Consider the following 22,907-nt stretch of genomic DNA (forward strand, 5'->3'; position numbering starts at 1 on the left):
CTGTCGCTGTCTTCAGACACACCAGAAGAGGGCATCAGATCTCATTACAGATAATTGTGAGACACCATGTGGTTGCTGGGATTTGAACTCAGGACCTCTAGAAGAGCAGCCAGTGCTCTTAACCACTGAGCCATCTCTCCAGCCCACTTTTTACAGTTTTATATGACTTTTAGCACCAGTAGCTAATACTATGTATTGCTTAAGATGTGTCAATGCTATTTCAGTGAGTGGTCCATGTGTTATTACATCCGGTATCTATATAAGGCTCGTGTTTAACAGATGAAGTAGCTGAGCCCAGGGGCGTTATGGGACACAGCTAGAATGGTTATGATCTTGTCATAGAACTCACAAGGGCAATAACAAAATAACAAAGATGGCAACTGGGCAAGGAACCTGAGAGAGAGGAGATTACACCAAGCCATGACTACATTTGGTAAACTGGTTGATGCTGTGGTCCTCAGACTATCTTTTAAAGACAGGCTTTATGATGCAAACATCATTCTACAAAAGATGGGCTAATGTGGGAGATTTATATGTTTCTTTCAAGCTTTACAGTGAACAGACTGCCTTTATGAGTGTTCCACAGGGTGACACTGTTATACATCACCTACAACACTGATGCTGGAGAACCACACAACCAAAACAAAACAGCAAAAAACAACACTCCTCCAACAAAAAGGACTTGCAAGTAACATTTAGGAACGTCTACTTTGTGTTGGATCATATTCATTGCTATCCTGGAGGTCAGCTTTTAAGGCAAGTCTAGACAGACACTGGTCATGCCCTAGAAAAGTCATAAAAGCAAAGAAGGTTTATGAATCACTCAATCAGAACTGGTTGACTGGCTTTAGTTTTCTGCATTTGTTAGATACCCAGATATGATGTGTATACAGACAAAACATCTCTCTCTATATATACATGTATGTGCAGGTGCATGTGTTGGACGTGTCACTCCAAGAGCACATGGAGTTCACAAGATGGTGTCCAGGGTCCTACTATATTACTCTCTGCCTCTTTCCCTTGGGAACCATGTGTCATTGAGCCTAGAGTTTGACAGTTCAAAGACACTGGTTGGCCTGTGCTTTTGGAGCCCTGCCTATCTCATTTCCCAGGTATGGCTCTGCTTTAGATGGGTGCTGTGAGGTGAGCTCAGGCCCTCATGCTCACAGTGTTAGCACTCTTACCCACTATGCCGTCGCCCCAAGTCTCACTTTTCCGCCTGTGTCAGAACTTTTGATATAATTAGAAGAAAAACAGGACCACACAAAACATCTGCAGGGCATCCAGCACTTAGAACCTGTACACTGAGTACAATAGGATAAGTACTCAGTGCCTGTCTCGTTAATGAGTAAATACTCCAGGACTTATGCTCAACACTAACATGAGAAAAAGGGTCCAAATGAGAGACTTAGAGGTAGATACATGAAAGTGGTTCTCTCCGTTGTAAAACTGACTGAAAAGTCATACACATAGCATAATTTAAATAGTCTAGAAACCAATCAAATTGGAATAAATTCAAGTTTCAGAAACCAGGAGCTCACTTATGCTTCATACTCACACAGAGGCAGCTGACCAGGCTAGACAAGTTGACGTGCCGTGGAGCAAACATGTGAAGCTGCTGAAGGCAAGAGATGGCCTGAGCCTGGACCAGGCAGCCTGGATGATCTTGCATCACTGCACAGCCCAGCAGACAGGAAGTCCTTAAGGCGGACACGGAAGTATTGTTACCTGAAATAAGAAGCCAAAACCTTTTAATAATGAGCCTATAAGGCCTAACTACTCTTTAAACATATATAGGGATTTAAAGTCATAGATTTTCTTCATAGATTTGTCAAGTCAAATTTCTACCACAAAAGCAGAGACATGGGCTGGGTCACCAGTCTGTGGCAAACTATATGCTTTGCATGTAAGAGGCTTTTGCACATACATGCACGTACACACACACAGACACACACACACACCACACACACACAGAGGAAACATAATAAAGTGACATACTGGTAGACTATCTTGTTCTTTTTTTTTTTATATATTTTTTTTTATTAACTTGAGTATTTCTTATATACATTTCAAGTGTTATTCCCTTTCCCGGTATCCGGGCAAACGTCCCCCTCCCCCCTCCCCTTCCTTATGGGTGTTCCCCTCCCAACCCTCCCCCCATTGCCGCCCTCCCCCCACCAGTCTAGTTCACTGGGGGTTCAGTCTTAGCAGGACCCCAGGGCTTCCCCTTCCACTGGTGCTCTTACTAGGATATGCATTGCTACCTATGAGGTCAGAGTCCAGGGTCAGTCCATGTATAGTCTTTAGGTAGGGGCTTAGTCCCTGGAAGCTCTGGTTGCTTGGCATTGTTGTACATATGGAGTCTCGAGCCCCTTCAAGCTCTTCCAGTTCTTTCTCTGATTCCTTCAACGGGGGTCCTATTCTCAGTTCAGTGGTTTGCTGCTGGCATTCGCCTCTGTATTTGCTGTATTCTGGCTGTGTCTCTTAGGAGCGATCTACATCCGGCTCCTGTCGGTCTGCACTTCTTTGCTTCATCCATCTTGTCTAATTGGGTGGCTATATATGTATGGGCCACATGTGGGGCAGGCTCTGAATGGGTGTTCCTTCAGTCTCTGTTTTAATCTTTGCCTCTCTCTTCCCTGCCAAGGGTATTCTTGTTCCCCTTTTAAAGAAGGAGTGAAGCATTCACATTTTGATCATCCGTCTTGAGTTTCATTTGCTCTAGGCATCTAGGGTAATTCAAGCATTTGGGCTAATAGCCACTTATCAATGAGTGCATACCATGTATGTCTTTCTGTGATTGGGTTAGCTCACTCAGGATGATGTTTTCCAGTTCCAACCATTTGCCTACGAATTTCATAAAGTCGTTTTTGATAGCTGAGTAATATTCCATTGTGTAGATGTACCACATTTTCTGTATCCATTCCTCTGTTGAAGGGCATCTGGGTTCTTTCCAGCTTCTGGCTATTATAAATAAGGCTGCAATGAACATAGTGGAGCACGTGTCTTTTTTATATGTTGAGGTATCTTTTGGGTATATGCCCAAGAGAGGTATAGCTGGATCCTCAGGCAGTTCAATGTCCAATTTTCTGAGGATTCTCCAGACTGATTTCCAGAATGGTTGTACCAGTTTGCAATCCCACCAACAATGGAGGAGTGTTCCTCTTCCTCCACATCCTCGCCAGCATCTGTTGTCCCCTGAGTTTTTGATCTTAGCCATTCTCACTGGTGTGAGGTGAAATCTCAGGGTTGTTTTGATTTGCATTTCCCTTATGACTAAAGATGTTGAACATTTCTTTAGGTGTTTCTCAGCCATTCGGCATTCCTCAGCTGTGAATTCTTTGTTTAGCTCTGAACCCCACCCCATTTTTTAATAGGGTTATTTGTTTCCCTGCGGTCTAACTTCTTGAGTTCTTTGTATATTTTGGATATAAGGCCTCTATCTGTTGTAGGATTGGTAAAGATCTTTTCCCAATCTGTTGGTTGCCGTTTTGTCCAAACCACAGTGTCCTTTGCCTTACAGAAGCTTTGTAGTTTTATGAGATCCCATTTGTCGATTCTTGATCTTAGAGCGTAAGCCATTGGTGTTTTGTTTAGGAAATTTTTTCCAGTGCCCATGTGTTCCAGATGCTTCCCTAGTTTTTCTTCTATTAGTTTGAGTGTGTCTGCTTTGATGTGGAGGTCCTTGATCCACTTGGACTTAAGCTTTGTACAGGGTGATAAGCATGGATCGATCTGCATTCTTCTACATGTTGAGCTCCAGTTGAACCAGCACCATTTGCTAAAAATGCTATCTTTTTTCCATTTGATGGTTTTGGCTCCTTTGTCAAAAATCAAGTGACCATAGGTGTGTGGGTTCATTTCTGGGTCTTCAATTCTATTCCATTGGTCTATCTGTCTGTCTCTGTACCAATACCATGCAGTTTTTATCACTATTGCTCTGTAATACTGCTGGAGTTCAGGGATAGTGATTCCCCCTGAAGTCCTCTTATTGTTGAGGATAGCTTTAGCTATCCTGGGTTTTTTGTTATTCCAGATGAATTTGCAAATTGTTCTGTCTAACTCTTTGAAGAATTGGATTGGTATTTTGATGGGGATTGCATTGAATCTGTAGATTGCTTTTGGTAAAATGGCCATTTTTACTATATTAATCCTGCCAATCCATGAGCATGGGAGATCTTTCCATCTTGTGAGGTCTTCTTCAATTTCCTTCTTCAGTGTCTTGTAGTTCTTATTGTACAGATCTTTTACTTGCTTGGTTAAAGTCACACCGAGGTACTTTATATTATTTGGGTCTATTATGAAGGGTGTCGTTTCCCTAATTTCTTTCTCGGCTTGTTTCTCTTTTGTGTAGAGGAAGGCTACTAATTTATTTGAGTTAATTTTATACCCAGCCACTTTGCTGAAGTTGTTTATCAGCTTTAGTAGTTCTCTGGTGGAACTTTTGGGATCACTTAAATACACTATCATATCATCTGCAAACAGTGATATTTTGACTTCTTCTTTTCCGATCTGTATCCCCTTGACCTCCTTTTGTTGTCTGATTGCTCTGGCTAGAACTTCAAGAACTATATTGAATAAGTAGGGAGAGAGTGGGCAGCCTTGTCTAGTCCCTGATTTTAGTGGGATTGCTTCGAGTTTCTCTCCATTTAGTTTAATGTTAGCAACTGGTTTGCTGTATATGGCTTTTACTATGTTCAGGTATGGGCCTTGAATTCCTATTCTCTCCAGGACTTTTATCATGAAGGGGTGTTGAATTTTGTCAAATGCTTTCTCAGCGTCTAATGAAATGATCATGTGGTTTTGTTCTTTCAGTTTGTTTATATAATGGATCACGTTGATGGTTTTCCGTATATTAAACCATCCCTGCATGCATGGGATGAAGCCTACTTGGTCATGGTGGATGATTGTTTTGATGTGCTTTTGGATTCGGTTTGCCAGAATTTTGTTGAGTATTTTTGCATCGATATTCATAAGGGAAATTGGTCTGAAGTTCTCTTTCTTTGTTGTGTCTTTGTGTGGTTTAGGTATAAGAGTAATTGTGGCTTCGTAGAAGGTATTCGGTAGTGATCCATCTCTTTCAATTTTGTGGAATAGTTTGGATAATATTGGTATGAGGTCTTCTATGAAGGTTTGGTAGAATTCTGCACTAAACCCGTCTGGACCTGGGCTCTTTTTGGTTGGGAGACCTTTAATGACTGCTTCTATTTCCTTAGGAGTTATGGGGTTGTTTAACTGGTTTATCTGTTCCTGATTTAACTTCGGTACCTGGTATCTGTCTAGGAAATTATCCATTTCCTGAAGATTTTCAATTTTGTTGAATATAGGTTTTTATAGTAAGATCTGATGATTTTTTGAATTTCCTCTGAATCTGTTGTTATGTCTCCCTTTTCATTTCTGATTTTGTTAATTTGGACGCACTCTCTGTATCCTCTCGTTAGTCTGGCTAAGGGTTTATCTATCTTGTTGATTTTCTCAAAGAACCAACTTTTGGTTCTGTTGATTCTTTCTATGGTCCTTTTTGTTTCTACTTGGTTGATTTCCGCTCTGAGTTTGATTATTTCCTGCCTTCTACTCCTCCTGGGTGTATGTGCTTCTTTTTGTTCTAGAGCTTTTAGGTGTGCTGTCAAGCTGCTGACATATGCTCTTTCCTGTTTCTTTCTGCAGGCACTCAGCACTATGAGTTTTCCTCTTAGCACAGCTTTCATTGTGTCCCATAAGTTTGGGTATGTTGTACCTTCATTTTCATTAAATTCTAAAAAGTTTTTAATTTCTTTCTTTATTTCTTCCTTGACCAGGTTATCATTGAGTAGAGCATTGTTCAATTTCCAAGTGTATGTGGGCATTCTTCCTTGATTGTTATTGAAGACCAGTTTTAGGCCGTGGTGGTCCGATAGCACGCATGGGATTATTTCTATCTTTCTGTACCTGTTGAGGCCCGTTTTTTGACCAATTATATGGTCAATTTTGGAGAAAGTACCATGAGGAGCTGAGAAGAAGGTATATCCTTTTGCTTTAGGATAGAATGTTCTATAAATATCCGTTAAGTCCATTTGGCTCATGACTTCTCTTAGTCTGTCTACATCTCTGTTCAATTTCTGTTTCCATGATCTGTCCATTGATGAGAGTGGGGTGTTGAAATCTCCCACTATTATTGTGTGAGGTGCAATGTGTGTTTTGAGCTTTAGTAAGGTTTCTTTTATGTATGTAGGTGCCCTTGTATTTGGGGCATAGATATTTAGGATTGAGAGTTCATCTTGGTGGATTTTTCCTTTGATGAATATGAAGTGTCCTTCCTTATCTTTTTTGATGACTTTTAATTGAAAATTGATTTTATTTGATATTAGAATGGCTACTCCAGCTTGCTTCTTCTGACCATTTGCTTGGAAAATTGTTTTCCAGCCTTTCACTCTGAGGTAGTGTCTGTCTTTGTGTCTGAGGTGTGTTTCCTGTAGGCAGCAGAATGCAGGGTCCTCGTTGCGTATCCAGTTTGTTAATCTATGTCTTTTTATTGGGGAGTTGAGGCCATTGATGTTAAGAGATATTAAGGAATAGTGATTATTGCTTCCCGTTATATTCATATTTGGATGTGAGGTTATGTTTGTGTGCTTTCATTCTCTTTGTTTTGTTGCCAGGACGATTAGTTTCTTGCTTCTTCTAGGTTATAGCTTGCCTCCTTATGTTGGGCTTTACCATTTATTATCCTTTGTAGTGCTGGATTTGTAGAAAGATATTGTGTAAATTTGGTTTTGTCATGGAATATCTTGGTTTCTCCATCTATGTTAATTGAGAGTTTTGCAGGATACAGTAACCTGGGCTGGCATTTGTGTTCTCTTAGGGTCTGTATGACATCAGTCCAGGATCTTCTGGCCTTCATAGTTTCTGGCGAGAAGTCTGGTGTGATTCTGATAGGTCTGCCTTTATATGTTACTTGACCTTTTTCCCTTACTGCTTTTAATATTCTTTCTTTATTTTGTGCGTTTGGTGTTTTGACTATTATGTGACGGGAGGTGTTTCTTTTCTGGTCCAATCTATTTGGAGTTCTGTAGGCTTCTTGTATGCCTATGGGTATCTCTTTTTTTAGATTAGGGAAGTTTTCTTCTATGATTTTGTTGAAGATATTTACTGGTCCTTTGAGCTGGGAGTCTTCACTCTCTTCTATACCTATTATCCTTAGGTTTGATCTTCTCATTGAGTCCTGGATTTCCTGTATGTTTTGGACCAGTAGCTTTTTCCGCTTTACATTATCTTTGACAGTTGAGTCAATGATTTCTATGGAATCTTCTGCTCCTGAGATTCTCTCTTCCATCTCTTGTATTCTGTTGGTGAAGCTTGTATCTACAGCTCCTTGTCTCTTCTTTTGGTTTTCTATATCCAGGGTTGTTTCCATGTGTTCTTTCTTGATTGCTTCTATTTCCATTTTTAATTCCTTCAACTGTTTGATTGTGTTTTCCTGGAATTCTTTCAGGGATTTTTGCGATTCCTCTCTGTAGGCTTCTACTTGTTTATTAATGTTTTCCTGTGTTTCCCTAAGGGAGTTCTTCACATCTTTCTTGAAGTCCTCCAGCATCATGATCAAATATGATTTTGAAACTAGATCTTGCTTTTCTGGTGTGTTTGGATATTCCATGTTTGTTTTGGTGGGAGAATTGGGCTCCGATGATGCCAAGCAGTCTTGGTTTCTGTTGCTTGGGTTCCTGCGCTTGCCTCTCGCCATCAGATTATCTCTAGTGTTACTTTGTTCTGCTATTTCTGACAGTGGCTAGACTGTCCTATAAGCCTGTGTGTCAGGAGTGCTGTAGACCTGTTTTCCTGTTTTCTTTCAGCCAGTTATGGGAACAGAGTGTTCTGCTTTCGGGCGTGTAGTTTTTCCTCTCTACAGGTCTTCAGCTGTTCCTGTGGGCCTGTGTCTTGAGTTCACCAGGCAGCTTTCTTGCAGCAGAAAAGTTGGTCTTACCTGTGGTCCCGAGGCTCAAGTTCGCTCGTGGGGTGCTGCCCACGGGCTCTCTGCAGCGGCAGCAACCAGGAAGACCTGTGCCGCCCCTTCCGGGAGCTTCAGTGCACCAGGGTTCCAGATGGTCTTTGGCTTTTTCCTCTGGCGTCCGAGATGTGTGTGCAGAGAGCAGTCTCTTCTGGTTTCCCAGGCTTGTCTGCCTCTCTGAAGGTTTAGCTGATATCTTGTTCTTAATCTTTTATTCTGTGTTTGTATTTGAGTGTGTGAAGGTCTGAGGACAATTCCTGGCAGGAATTGGTTCTTTCACTCCACTACGTGGAGCCTAGGCCTGAAACTCAGAAATTGGCAATCAACTTAGCTCTGCTGGTATTATTTGAGAGCTATTTTCATGTATTATAATCATATAACGTGTAATCTGAAGAGGTCTGACTATTTGAAACTTTGGATTTCTTTCTGGCAGAGCATACTTATAGAGTACTTTATGCCTGTCACTGTAATTATGTAGTCAAGTATTTTTTTAAGGACATATCCCATCTCTCTAAATATGGAACTTCTGTCTTTCAAGGTAGGAGATGCCAGGTTGACTGAATAGAAACCTTCATCTGACAAAACACATTGAGCACTTCTTACACGCTAAGCACAGAGATTGAGCCGTATGTGTATATTCTTGTAACACATCGCCAAGCAGCCTCTGCATACCTTGTAGCTCTGGGCCTAACGTGGTAATGAGGGCGTTCAAGCAGCGACCAAGACTCTGGTGAACTTGCGCGTGAGTCGGAGGCACATTTAGCAACAACATGACGATGAGTGACAGGGTAGACTCCACGTGCACGTGGTAGAGTGCACCAGCAGAATCAATGGTCAGTGACAGAGAATGGAGTGCCCAAGTCTGCAAAGACAGACGGAAATAAAATGTCATAACAGCATCGCAAAACACAAGTCACTGAACTGATCTCTGGTTTTAGCAAATTAAAAAGCAATGGAGATTAGGGATGGATGTGCCACACCTCAGCTGAGAAGACACGCAGCGCGCTCTGCAGGTTTGAAAAGAAGACATTCCTTTTCTACCGTCTGTGTGAGTGCTTTGCCACATGCACACCCGGTGACTGCAGAGACCAGACGAGGGTGCTGGGTCCCCGAAAACTAGACTGACAGATGGTTGTGAGTGGTCAGAAACGAACAAAGGCCTCTACATGAGCAACTGCTGTTAGACACTGAGCCATCTCTGAGTCAAGAAAATGCCTACCTTTAATATGAAATATAAAATGAATTCAGACAAGCATCAAACTTAGAGTGATACAGAGGTCACTTAGCACTAAGAATTCCAGGACGACATTTTAGCTATCAGATTGGATAAATCTAGTTTGTCATGAATGCCTTACTATTCATATAAATAATAAAAATGAAGAAAGCTGGACATCATAGAGCATACTCTGTCTAGTTCCACTTACATAAAATATAAAAAGGAAGAAGGAAGAGAGGGGGAGAGGAGAGGAAGAGGAAGAAGACTCAGACGGAGAAAATGGAGGAGGCCATGGATGTGAGCAGGACACTTGGGAAGAGGCAGGAAACTAGTGGGGGGCATGGGGTGGTAAAGTGGGGTGAAAAGCTCAACAAACATTATACACAACCGTGATATGTAATTAATACACAGCAATAAACACTAAAACATTAAGATTCCTAGGTAAGAGGAGGAGGAACAAAAGGGAAAACTTTAAGAGGGAGAATAGTGGAAGCACAGCAGACAGGCATCTGGAGGAGAGGTCTGTCTGGGGACAGTAACAGAGCTGGGTCTTGTGTTGCTGGAATCTGGTTAAGAGGGGCACGGTGGTGCAGGAGGATCACAATGCCAGCCGGGGCCATGGTGAGACGTGACTTCAAAATAAGACAAAGTAAAGTGAAGCAACATGCCAGGGTGGTGGTGGCATGAGCCTGTAGTCCCAGTTACTCAGGGGCTCAGGCAATGTAAGAGCAACCAGGACAACAGCAAGTTCAAAGCCAGGCTGGAGAACTTAGTGAGTCCCTGTGTAGGAGTCACAAGAGTCTGGGATATGGGTCATTGGTAAGGACTTGGCTGTTGCCATAAATGGGTCCTGGGTTCAATCCCTAGTCCTGAAAAAAAAATCAAACAAATTCAAACCAATAAACCAAACCAAGCCAAGCATGAGCAGCCTGCCAAGCTTTTTAGCAGGGAGGCTGTAAAGTCAAATATTCTAGACAAATCCAGTCTCACATCTAGGAAAGATACGGAAGAAAGTAATTAAAAAATAGTTAAGGTCATTTAGGAGACTACTATAAACATTTGGGGACATACACAAGTGACAAGAGGAAAGGAAAATAAGCAAAACGGAATACTTGAAAGGCTGAGGCAGTGTAACTGACGACATATTCGAGGCCAGCCAGAGCTATGTCATAAGACTACTGTAAACAAAATGAAACAAAAGCCCCCAGGACATATGGATGAAGCATGGCCCCCAAAAGCAACAGCCATAGCCAATCATGCCTTTAATCCCAGCCCTTGGGAGGTCGATGAAGACTGGTTTCTGAGTTCGAGGCCTGCCTGGTCTACAGAGCAAGTTCCAGGACAGCAGGGCTACATAGAGAAACCCTGTCTAAAGAAAACAAAACAAAGCGCCCTGCCATTAGAGACTAGAAACCAACCCAGATTTGACTAATATGCAGAGCAATGGTAAACTGATAGAAACAAATGGGTGACACACACACACACACACACACACACACACACACACACACACACACACGTATGTTAACAGGTTTCCGTGTCTAATCTGTACATTTGCTTGCTTTTTAATCTTAAGTTGCCATGAGGACCAACATGCCAGTATAGGAAGAATGCTGCACAGTGCCTAACAAACTCAGACACTTAGTCTAAAGAAAGAGTTATCCGTTTTTCAGAAGGGATACTGCTTGTCTTTGACTTTGGGTACTCGTAAGTATGAGTTGAAGAAAGGTTTGAATTCTAAAGTCCATCAAAGCTAACAGCTTTGACATTTAACAGACTATTAGTTGTTAGTAAAAGCAGAATCTGAATCATGGACAAGTCATGCATTGCTGAGGAGGGTGTCATGTGAAGTACCCACCTGCACATCAGGAGAAGTGCTGTCCTGAGACAGGGTATAAAGGACTCCAATGCAAGAACTCAGGTGCTGAGGCCCTATGCCTCCCAAGTACCGATGTAGGGATCCCAGGGCCAGTGAGTGGCCTGTTCTGGTAACCACATCTCTTGCTGACTTCAATCTGCACATAGAGAAATAAAAATAAAAACAAGCACAGAAAAGACAAACCAAAACAAATTTGTGCATGTATGGGTTCAGCCTGTGAGGGTTGGCGACCTAAGGTTAACCCAGGACTCAACCTGCAGGAGAGAATCTATTCCTATACATTGTCCTCTGAGCTCCACATGCATGCTGTGTGAGAGGCACACCCACATACATACATGCACACCACCTCACATACATGAACATCCAATAACATACATACACATCCTTGCATATGTATTCACATACATGAGTACCTACAAACATACATGTGCACCACTCACACATGCACAAACATACACATAAACAAATGAAAATAAAAAATCTCAATGAATATAATTTGTTACATAGACAAACTTTTCATGAGTATTTAGAAAATTAGAATATACATTTATTATAAAGGAATGAAACATTCTGAAGTAAGTGGAAAGGTATCTTTCCTTTTTTTTTTCTTCTTTAATTTGAAAACAAGGTCTCACTGTGTAGACCAGGCTGGCTTCGAACTTGGGGAGATACACCTACACCTACCTTTCGAATGTGGACTAACGGTGTACACTACCACACCCCACTGTTTTCACATCATGACCACTTCAGAGAGGCACACTGTACATGATATATATATACATTCACTCATTATATAAGCATATATACACATATACATAATACATGACTTTAACACAGATACATATGTTTTATATGGTTGGTATTAATAGTATTTTTATTATTAGGTCACATTTTAAAAAATGTATATGGGGACATCTTAATTCCATTCCATCAGTTTAAGAACTGTTATACTAAAACAGGAAATTATTTACTGGGAATTTAAGTGTATTTAGGCCCTGCAGCTCTTCCTTCCCACAACAACCCTGAGGCTATGTAATCAACTGCTGCTCTTTCAGATGACTTCAAGAGGCAGGTAAAACTCCACAGAATGACTGCTCAATGCAGCAGAGGGGGAGCCGAGCCAGGGCCAAGGTGCTCACATTACCATCACAACTGCTAACTAGTTGTCTGTTTACATGAAACTCATAACCATCAACTTTTATGGAGTCAGGGCCTTGCTGTGTAGCCCATGCTGGTCTGAAAGGACACGGGTGGCAATTCTGCTTGTTTCTTGAATATTGTGAGTATGCGCTACCACCACACCAGGCATAATCATGGACTCTTATTTGTAATTGTTTTAGTATTATTTTTAAACATTCCTAAATAAGTAAGACTCTATCACTGACCACCTCTTTAGAAGAGTTCAAGACAACTGACTGGAAGGATTGGGTGGCCTTTCCAAAGTCACAGAGGTCAAGAGTGGCCTTCTCTTGTGCTCTGCAGTCTATGGCTTTCCCTATAGACTGCTTCTGCTACTTATCTGTACTCTACACGACAGAACTGTCCCACTGTCCCAGAGTCTATGTATGGATGGGCAAGTACGATATCCATAAAACGGTGATCATTCTTCAGATTAAGAGGGTTTCCTTTGTCTGAAAACATCCAGTCAAATTTTCTTTTTTAAATTAATTACAGAACAACATTCTTACTAGTTCCATTTAACAGCAAACTATATCCCATTTTGATAACAACCCATGCACATTTAGAAATTCACTTACTTGTCAAAGCTAACTTGAGCCAGTCCAGCAGTAAAGGCTCCATCATCAACAACTTGGGCTAATCTAGCCCATGCTTCTGCAGCTGCACATCTCAAAAGGGGGTTGGGACTTTCTAGTGCTCCCAACACTAATGTTAGGACAAGTCTTCTTACTTCTGGGCCTAAACTTTGTTTAGAGCCAGCCACATACTAAAGTAATGAAAAACAATTAAAATACACGATTACAGCAAGTATTCTGATCTAGTTTGGAATGCATATCCTTGTCAAGCAAGTATGTTCATCACTTTACAAAAACAACAAGCCAAGAAGAAATCACTGATTGCTACGTCCATAAAAATCAATGATTAATGAACACTATTGCAGCAGTTAGATTTGATCCATAGACCACAGCCCAGCAATGCCAGGTCTAGGATATCAGGGTTACTTAGGTAAGACATGACACTAAACCAAGGTCAGTTGCTAACAAGTTTTTTTTTTTTTTTAATTTATTTTATTTAATGTATGTGAGTACACTATCACTGTCTTCTGACACACCAGAAGAGGGCATCAGATCCCATTACAGATGGCTGTGAGCCACCATGTGGTTGCTGGGATTTGAACTCAGGATCTCTGGAAGAGCAGTCAGTGCTCTTAACTGCTGAGCTATCTCTCTAGGCTCCCTAACAAGTTTTATATGGAGAAAAAAAGTCAAGGGAAAGTCTCAATCCTGAGTCTTAATCTCATCAGAGATTAAGAAAAATGAATACTAAATTTCTTCAGAAGGATCAGCATACAACCTTAGTTATTATGAAGTATTCCAAAATAGCAAGTATTTATATGAACTTAAGTAAAATTACTGTGATGGTTTGTATATGCTTGGCCCAGGAAGTAGTACTATTAGGAGGTGTGGCCTTGTTGAAGTAGGTGTGTCATTGTGGGTGTGGGCTTTAAGACCCTCATCCTAGCTGCCTTTGGAACAAGAGGTGGGAACTCTCAGGTCCTCCTGCACCAGACCTGCCCAGATGCTTCCTTGATGATAATGAACTGACCCTCTGAACCTGTAAGCCAGACCCAATTAAATGCTGTCCTTATAAGAGTTGTCTTGGTCATGGTGTCTGCTCACAGCAGTAAAACCCTAACTAAGACAATTACCTTCAGTAAGTTAGAAATGGCAGAAACAACATGCAACTGAACTGTTTGCTGACGAGCTCCTTTGGTGTGCTTTATGCTGTTCAAAAGCTGATCCAGTATCAGAACCCTGAAATCAGAAGCAACGAGAGTTAAACACAGCAAAGAATGTAAGGCCAAATCAACTAGGGAGCAGTTTAACTCCTCATACTATATTCTGTGGTAACTACTAAAGGGAGAAACTGTTACCTGACATCTTGAAACAGTTTAAGAAAAGATACATCATAACCAAAAGGAAAGTATTCTTATTAATCAGAAGGGATGGAAAGCATTATTTTGTGAAAAAAAATTACAAATGTCTATCTTAGAGATTTTTTTCCTCTTGGAAAAATTCAGCTAATTCAGTACCTGTAATATATATATATATATATATTTTTTTTCCCCCCACTTCCCCTAACTTCCAGCCTATTTTTCCTGAAACATGGGGAAAATGCTCTTTAAATGCTCCTTAATATTTAAAAAACCCAACTTTTGCTCCTTCAATTGCCTGTGGTAGCTGCGATTATGGGAACACATTCCAGGAGCTGGTGCTATGACTGGGTTCCCAAGACTGTGTGCTAAGGACCTGTGGCTGCTGAGAATCCAGGTAAAGTGGGACCTATTGGGAGGTTTTGGGTCACTAGGTGAGTCTTCCAGGAGGACTGAGGACCTGGGTCTCCACGTCCTTTGCTTTGTGGCCACAAGGTAGGTACTTCTGCCCTGGTAGGCAGTCCCAACATGACACACATCCATTGGTTCAACCACTGATTGAAATCTCTAAACTTATAAGCAAAAATAATTTTTCTTTATTACAAACTGATTACCACAGGTATTTATTAGATTGACAGAAAGCTGACAAAACTAAACACTATTATTTGAGAATATCCAAATACATTTTTCAATGTTGACAATTATACAAAAAAGTGTGTAATGCATGACCTTTAATATTACAGAATTTGGCCTCTCATCAAGAAATTTACATAAACCAGGCAGAGATCTAAGCCTGCCAGCCTAACAGTCAGGAGGATGAGACAGGAGAATCCTGAGCTTGAGGCCAATGAGATCAAGACATTCTTTTTTATGCCACTTAAAAACAGAAGTTTTGGGGCTGGAGAGATGGCTCAGACATTAAGAGCACTGACTGCTCTTCCAGAGGTTCTGAGTTCAATTCCCAGCACCCACATGGTGGCTCACAGCCATCTGTAATGGAATCTGATGCCCTCTTCTGGTGTGTTTGAAGACAGCTACAGTGTATTCATATAAATAAAATAAATAAATAATCTTAAAAAAGAAAAAAAGATGCCTTCACTTTATCTCTGGAACCACAGCCACATGGTAGAAGGGGAAAGGGAGAAACTGATCCCCCTACCTCACCCATAACTAATTAACTAAATGAAATGATGATGCTGATGATAGAGTTTCAAAATTAATAAAATGGCTGGGGGGGGGGGGTTAGGACAGTTCCGTGGGTAAAGGTGCCTGCCACCAAGTCTGATGAACCAAGCTCGATCCTTCAGTTTGCATGGTATGAGGAGAGAACAGATTCCTGCAAACTGTCCTCAGATTTCCACACAGAAAATATATTTTATTTATGTGCTTGTATATGTTTTGCCTGTTTGCACGCATGCAAGGAAGCCAGAAGCAGACTTCAGAGCCCTGGAGCTGGAGTTATGGGTGTCTGTGAGCTGCTAATGTGGGTGCTGGGATTCAAACTCTGGTCCTCTAATAGGGCAATAAGCACTAAATAATCAATAAGTATATTTAATAATCAATAAGATTAGCTCTGGGCTATCTTTTTCAGTACCAATAAATTCAATTCTAAATATATAAATACATGAAAAAACTGTATTTTAAACTTGAATAACCCCTTAGCAGGTTTCTTCTTAACTATTCAAACATAATGCCAATCACAGTAATAATAAATTGCTTTGAAACAATTGAAAATAGATACTTTTCTGTTTTCCTTTTATTTGTTGATACTTTGTTTTTGAGGGTCTCCCTGTGAAGCCCAGGTTCCATTGTAACTGAAAATTATTCTGCCTCAGCGGTGCTGAAATTTCAGGCCGGCACCACCATACTGGCTAAGTATGAACATTTTAATTAAGCCAGTTCTTATCTAGAAATGCAGAAACTGAACACATAAAGAAAAAGTGTCTAGAGTGTGGAGATGGCTCAGCCAGTAAAGACAAGAACTCAATGCCCAGCACTCAAGCAAAACAATGGTGCCTTGTGGTCACAGTGCTGACCTCTGCTGCTGCTCCACTGGGCTGTTAAGTGAGAGACTTAATTTAAAAAATTAATAGACTGTGATCTGATAAATGAAGCAGTGGCTATTGTCTGACATCTACATGCATGCACATGCACCTGTACACACATGAGTACACACAGACCTGTCATTGACAAGAGCCCAAGGTGGGAAAACAGGAGACTAGAAACTTATTCACATAGCTTCTCTCCTGTGATTCTCTAAGGACACCCACAGGAAGCCACTAAGTTACAACAACCTATTTTCTGTTTCTGGGATCCTGCAAAGCCATTTCCTTTAAAAAACAAAACACACAGATAACACACAATCCCTCAAACTACTGCCTATCATTTCTACTCACTTAAAACTACAACAGGAAAAAAATCAAAACAGAATTCCAGGCTGTTTTGCTATGCCTGAACATTTTAATCACAGCGAAGAAAACCGTCCTCCAAACCCTGAACATGTACCATTATTATAATATTTACCATTATTATTATAATATTTACCATTATTATAAAGTATTATAACCTAGGTAGGGAAATGATGAGCACGATTTAAACTTCATTAAACATAGTAAAAGTAAGAAATCGTCTCTTTGAAACTACATGATGTATCAGGCACTTGTCCTCAAGAAAGACAGTTGTTCTGTTGGAAAGGAAAGAATGTTCTTTTTATCAGAAGGCTGGCAGAAGTGTGGGCTCTTCATAAACACACTGTATCACACTTGCTTCAGAAGTAAGTCATGAGGAGACCATTGTTTAAGTTTTCCCTAAGAGACCAAGGTAAACTTTCTACCTAGTTGCTGTCCACTAGTGGACATGATTAGATTGAATGACAGAATGAAAGTCATGCTCGAAGCCAAACGTCCCGTAGTCTAGAATGAAAGGCGAGGAGGGAGGGATGGAGGGAGGGAGGGAGGAGATCAGGGGAGAATGAATGGGGACGGTCAGCTCAGCCATTTAGTTTCTCTGAGAACAGTATCTCTTGAGTATGGACTTTGATCTCTAATGTAGGTTTATATCCAGGTCATCAGGTAAGAAACTGGTGACCTGGTTGATTGAGAAATCATTAATTACCCTGTGGCATTTTTAAAACCTCTGCTTCCTGTATGCTAGAACAATGGCAAGTGCTATAAGGCCTGGTTTGCATCTAGTAAGTCCCTATCACTATTAGCTACATAGAAACAAACTTTATCTATACCTGTCCGACAAGAAGCTCTTAGGTTAATGTGGCATCAGATATGATTGCATCCCTTTCACCCACCAGCAATGTGTTAACTGAAGTGGAAGTCATACTTCAGGATAAGCAAGTTATTGAAGAGATTTACCTCTGAGCTTCATCCACATTAGCACAGACAACCCCGAAGAGCTTGGATGCAGAGCTAATAACAGACAGTGCTGGAGGCAGGGGCTTGGGCACAGAGTCTCCTTCTACATCCTTCTCATAAATAGAATAAGGGTCATATTCTAGACTTCCACAGGCAATGCCATTGCCAAACAGGAGCTACATGGGGGAAAAGTATATAAGGGGTAAATAATCATTCAAGACACAAGTCTTAAGAATTGTTTTAAAACCACCATACCTGTTCTTCAATAAACCTATGGTCAGTCTCTTGCAGCAAAGGACTTAATATCAAAAGGTCATCTGGATGACAAAGGGCCGGCAGTAAGCACGCAGACGCTGCCACTTGGGAATCAGGGGCAGTCAGTTCAGCAGCCACCTCCTTGAGGATAGCACAGAGGTTCCCTTGAGTCGGAGAAGAACAACAATTAGCAATTTAGTACTACCTTTTATCCTTAGAGATAGAGATAAGAGGAAAGCTCAGGCTGAGGGCTAGCCTGCACTGACCAAGTTTAAAGTATGATAAGACTTTATCCCCCATCTTTGGCAACTGCATTACACATGAATAGCTCATTTGTGGGTCCACTTCTCCCAAGGCTAAGAACAGCCGGTGAAATGGCGCAGTGAAGTAGATGCCTTTTAGCAGTAAGTGCATGTTATCACTGTTTAAAATAAAGCGGCATGAAGTACAAGAACACCCAACTGAGCATGGTGGTGCATGCCTTTAATCTAAGCACTTGGAGTCAAAGACAGGAGGCTTTCTTTGAGTTCAAGGCTGGCCTGGTCTACATAGGAAGCTCTGGGGCAGCCAAGACTATATAGAGACCTTGTATTAAAACAAAACAACTAAACAAGGCAGGGTATGCAGCTCAGCAGGAGCACGGCACTTGTCCTGCATCTGTAAGTTTCTACCTCACTCATTAGCACCCGGAAAGAAACACTAGCCTGGCAAGGCTGCAGACTCCCCAGGACCTGGTTGGATGCCTTCCTGGACATCATACCATAATCACAACTCAAAGGAAAAAGGAAGGCAGAAGGCAGAAGAAATTGGTGTTAAAAAGAGCTGAAAGTAAAACATATTACACATTATGAAACAGGTGACGCCTCAAAGGAGACACCAGTGTTCTAACCACGCCCCTGCACAGCAGCCACTCAGCGCTGCTCGCACCGGCTTGGACGATCCTAACTCACACCTATCTAGCATCCTTCCTGCACCTCTGAAGTTATCTAAAACAGTGTCACTCTATCTACAAAAGTGTGATCACTAAAGATGTTTCATTTTAAACATAATCTCACCATCATAATTTCTTATTTTAAAAATCACTAAACATCAAATATGTACTCTGTACCCAAATTTCTAGTTGTGTGATGTGATTTTACACATGTTTCTATGATAGAATCCAGATCTACATACGGTCTACATGTTGTAGCCAGTTGATATATCTTGTCCCTTTGAATCTATCTTCTTTATGTTCTCCTTCATTTAATTCATTTGAAGAACAACATTACCTGTTCTATAAACTATAAACGTAACATCCATGAATATGTATAAATATGTAAAACTACAGATAGTCTAGCTTTTGATGGTGACAGTTCTCTGGTACCACTGAGTTTGAAAATGTGTTATCCTTTCTGTTTTAATTGGTGGTGGAGCTAAAGGTAGCCCCAGGTAGAGGTGATGGGCAGTTCTGTGTCATATGCTAGCATTTTATGACACAGCTGGAAATTTGGGCACTGTACAGATTTTTGGCATTTCGTAATTTTTAAAACATGAAATTCTGATAATGAGATTATGTTTAAAACTTTAAAAATTTTATTGCACTACTAAGCATAACGCTAGTAACAAAAACGTATTAATGATAGTAAGTGTTGTAAAACATATTAACAACTTAGGAAAGAGCTCCCTTTAAGAGATATTGTAAGGTCAACAAGCAAAGGGAACAGTTCATCACTGCCAGAGATCTCAATGCTGTCAGACCTCTGTGCTGAGCTGCACACATTAAGGTGCTGGGGAGATTTTCACCTGTCTGCAGTGCTGAGACAGGGCTGCACGCACTAGGTTAGACGTCTATCACCTGAATTACGGTCCCCGACCTCTTTATATTTTGAGGTAGGTCTCACTAATCACTCAGGCTTCCATGACTACAGTCTACAGCAGGCTGTGCCAACTCAGACCCTGCTGACCCAGTCTCATAGGTTTGTGCTGCCTGGACAGGCAGATATTATAACTTTCACTATAATAGGAGGGTAGAAAGTAGTTTTCTAAAAGAGGCAAACAAAAGCACTATTAAGCTTGCACACAGAATCAGAGAGACTAGAGAAGAGTCAATGAGGGCGTAACACAACAGATCAGAGTTGATTAAAGAAATGTTTGTGAGTTTAACAACCATCATATGACACTGAGTAAATGTTTTATTGTCAGTACAATGCAAGAAGTATTTTTGTTGCTACAGCTAAGTGTGAAAATAGTGGAAATATTTCTCAGTTAAAGTGATTTCTTGCCTAACTGATTCTGGAGAAAGTACTTACCTATATCAAACCTGAGATGGCAAATAAAAATTAACTCAAAGCTTCCACAGCCATCAGAGAACTAAGCCAGTCACTTTCTCTCTCCCCTTTTTTTCTGAGTTCGAGTCTTGCTAGCCTGCATTAGCCTTGATGTTGAGCTTCTGCCCCAGCTCAGGAAAGCTGGGCTACATGTGTGAGTCACCACGTTTGCCCGGAAGTACTCTTTGAGGAAAACTTATTATTTGCTGAACAATCATGAAGAATTTTATTTCAGTTCTTAAGAATGTTTTATTTCAGTTCTTAAAAATGTCTATAATTATTTTTATAAAATAGAAAAATGATTATAAAAATGTTTTAAAATTCACATTAGAAAAGTAGATAGACTCTAAAAAGACAGAGGAGAAATTAAGATTTACTTTTTTAGAGAAATACTAGGACCCTGGATTTGTTTCTTAAAAAAAAAACCACCACCACCACCACCAGCACCACCACCACCACCACCAGCAGACAGCCAAGGTTGTTACACATAAGAATTCTGTCTTGAAACAACAACAATAACAGCAAAAACAAAAAGCAGAAATAAGTTTTTAGAAATTAACTCTTGGAGAATTCCTTAAATGTCTTAGGATACGTCCACCTGTCTCCTCCATCTTCTCTTGAATCTACCCTCCACTCTACACACCCAACTTTGTGTCCTTATTTAAAAATAAAAATCCATTGAGTATCCTTAGTGCTACCTACCTACTCCTATGAGTGTGGCTATCAAGTGGGGTGAGCTGAACCTACCAGGGGCCACAGCCTTAAAGAGAACTAACTCTTCCTCTCCGGGTAGCCGTCAGTTCCCAACAGCTCCTCAGCTGGCGGCCTCAGGGCCTCCCTACTCTTCTTAGTTATGGTTTTGTCTGGCTTGAGTCTGTGCAGATCCTGTGCCCACTGTCACAAGCAGAGTGGACTCACGTGCCGCTGCCCTCCTGTGTCTAGAAAACAGTTTCCTTCTAGTCACCTGCAGCTCTTGGCACTCTGTTCCCCTTTCTGATAGGGAACCCAGATTTTAAAAAGGATATTTTTTATTACACTTTATTTTATTTGGTGTGTGTGTTTGTGTAAGCGTGTGCATGTGCCACAGCACAGGTGCGAAGGCCAGAGGACAATGCTGGGAGTCAGTTTTCTCTTCCCAGCATGTGGAGCTGGGGTCAAACTCAGGGCTCCAGGCTGGAAGCAAGTGGCTGTACCCACTGATGTCAGGTATCTCTCTGGCCTGACTTTGTTTCCTGAGAAACACATTAGAGGTTAGAGGTTGCTTCAAATATAGAAATGTGTATTATTCCCAACTGCATCACCAAAATTCCATTCTAAGAAAACACAAGTTAAAAAAAAAAATCAAGATTTTTTTCTTTCTCCTTACAATTCTTTAAAGGTAGGCTTATGTCATCATTTATCAGAAAATATACTATGTTTATATTCTTGCGTCCCTAAATGTTTAAAAACTCAAACCCTGTAATTTTTATTCCAATGTATGAACTGTAAAGTACAAACCCGAGCTGCTTTTGCTGCAGCCTAGGCTTCTAGGTTGTGCAGCACTGAGATGTCCTGGGAGTGCCCTAGTCTCCTACACCAAGGCCCCTTTCAGAGGGCACAGGGGAGACAGACCTGGAGCTAAGCAGAGGCTGACTCTAGGTCTCCAGAGAGATAGGACGACATGAAACAAACCTTGTGTTTTCTTTCAGGACAGTCATATCATGTAGCACAGTGTGACCTTGAACTCACACTCTTCCTAATCCTGCCTCAGACTCACAGATTCAAGGATTACAATGTCAGCCACTAAACTCAGATGACAAGTTCATGCACCAATATTTATCCCACTATTTACTAGATGTGAGTTTGAGTTCACTTACAAACTCTCCGAGCCTTTACCGAGTAAGAGAATGTAACTAACCATCACATTATGCCAGGATAAAGGACGTAGTTGCTATACACTATCTTTTTGAGCAGTACTTAACATGTAGCAGTCAGTCAACTGAAGGCTCCTGACTAATGGTGCCAAAATACTTTGCAGTTCTTTCCAAGGACATATATACCACATGGTGACAGTGAACTCTCTGGTCAGCACATACATGAACCAACAAGAGTCAGTGGGAACACGGTCATTCACACAATTACAAAAGACGGGACATGCTGGATATTAATATTTGGAATTAATGTGACATGTTATATTACTTTAATGTGCAGAAGGAGATGAGCAAAATATGTAGTCTCATAGGGAGTACAGGACATACCATGCATCATAACACAGTTTAATTTATTAAAAAACAGAAGTCCCAGAGAATACAAATGCCAAATTTTAACTCCTAGAGTAAACGGCTTTAATTATTTAGAGCAGCAACATATTATCTTAAAAACCACATTTTACATCAGTCACAATGGCTAAAACCTGTGATCCTAGCACACAGGAAACAAGTGGAGTCGGGGGTGGGGTGTGTGTGACGGGGACAAGAGTTCAAGGTCATCCTCAGGTACACAGCAAGTCCAAAGACAGCTTGGGCTAAACAAAATTGTCAAAAAAAAAATGTAATCTTATCTTTACCACTTGCCCACTCCAAACAGGGTTTCTCTGTGTAGCCCTGGCTGTCCTGGAACTAGCTTTGTAAAGCAGCCTGGCCTTGAAGGTACATCTGCCTCTGCCCTGCGGGAGGATTAAAGGCATGTGCCACCCACACCTCATCCCTACAAGGAGTAACCTTATTCACTGCAGAATTCCACTAATCCAAAGTCTTTTTTTGTACCTAATGAGAGCAAAACTTAGCCTCATAAACTTTGTAAAATCAGTTCTAC

At 41.0% G+C, this 22,907-nt stretch overlaps 1 protein-coding gene across 16 annotated transcripts in view; it reads right to left on the minus strand.

The window, feature by feature from the left end:
- The window catches only part of Heatr5a (HEAT repeat containing 5A), a 97,982-nt gene that overhangs the window by 38,609 nt on the left and 36,466 nt on the right, over nucleotides 1–22,907 (minus strand). For all 16 annotated transcript variants that reach the window (XM_063262110.1, XM_063262109.1, XM_063262108.1 and 13 more), the window contains exons 15-21: nucleotides 17,809–17,972; nucleotides 17,554–17,729; nucleotides 13,964–14,069; nucleotides 12,834–13,021; nucleotides 11,056–11,212; nucleotides 8,654–8,843; nucleotides 1,559–1,728 (exon numbers count right to left, since the gene is read on the minus strand). In XM_063262110.1, the coding sequence (XP_063118180.1) occupies nucleotides 1,559–1,728; nucleotides 8,654–8,843; nucleotides 11,056–11,212; nucleotides 12,834–13,021; nucleotides 13,964–14,069; nucleotides 17,554–17,729; nucleotides 17,809–17,972 (1,151 nt within the window). The remainder of the gene's footprint in view (nucleotides 1–1,558; nucleotides 1,729–8,653; nucleotides 8,844–11,055; nucleotides 11,213–12,833; nucleotides 13,022–13,963; nucleotides 14,070–17,553; nucleotides 17,730–17,808; nucleotides 17,973–22,907) is intronic.

Source organism: Rattus norvegicus, chromosome 6 (genome assembly GCF_036323735.1).
Source record: "Rattus norvegicus strain BN/NHsdMcwi chromosome 6, GRCr8, whole genome shotgun sequence".
NCBI classification, from domain to species: Eukaryota; Metazoa; Chordata; class Mammalia; order Rodentia; family Muridae; genus Rattus; species Rattus norvegicus.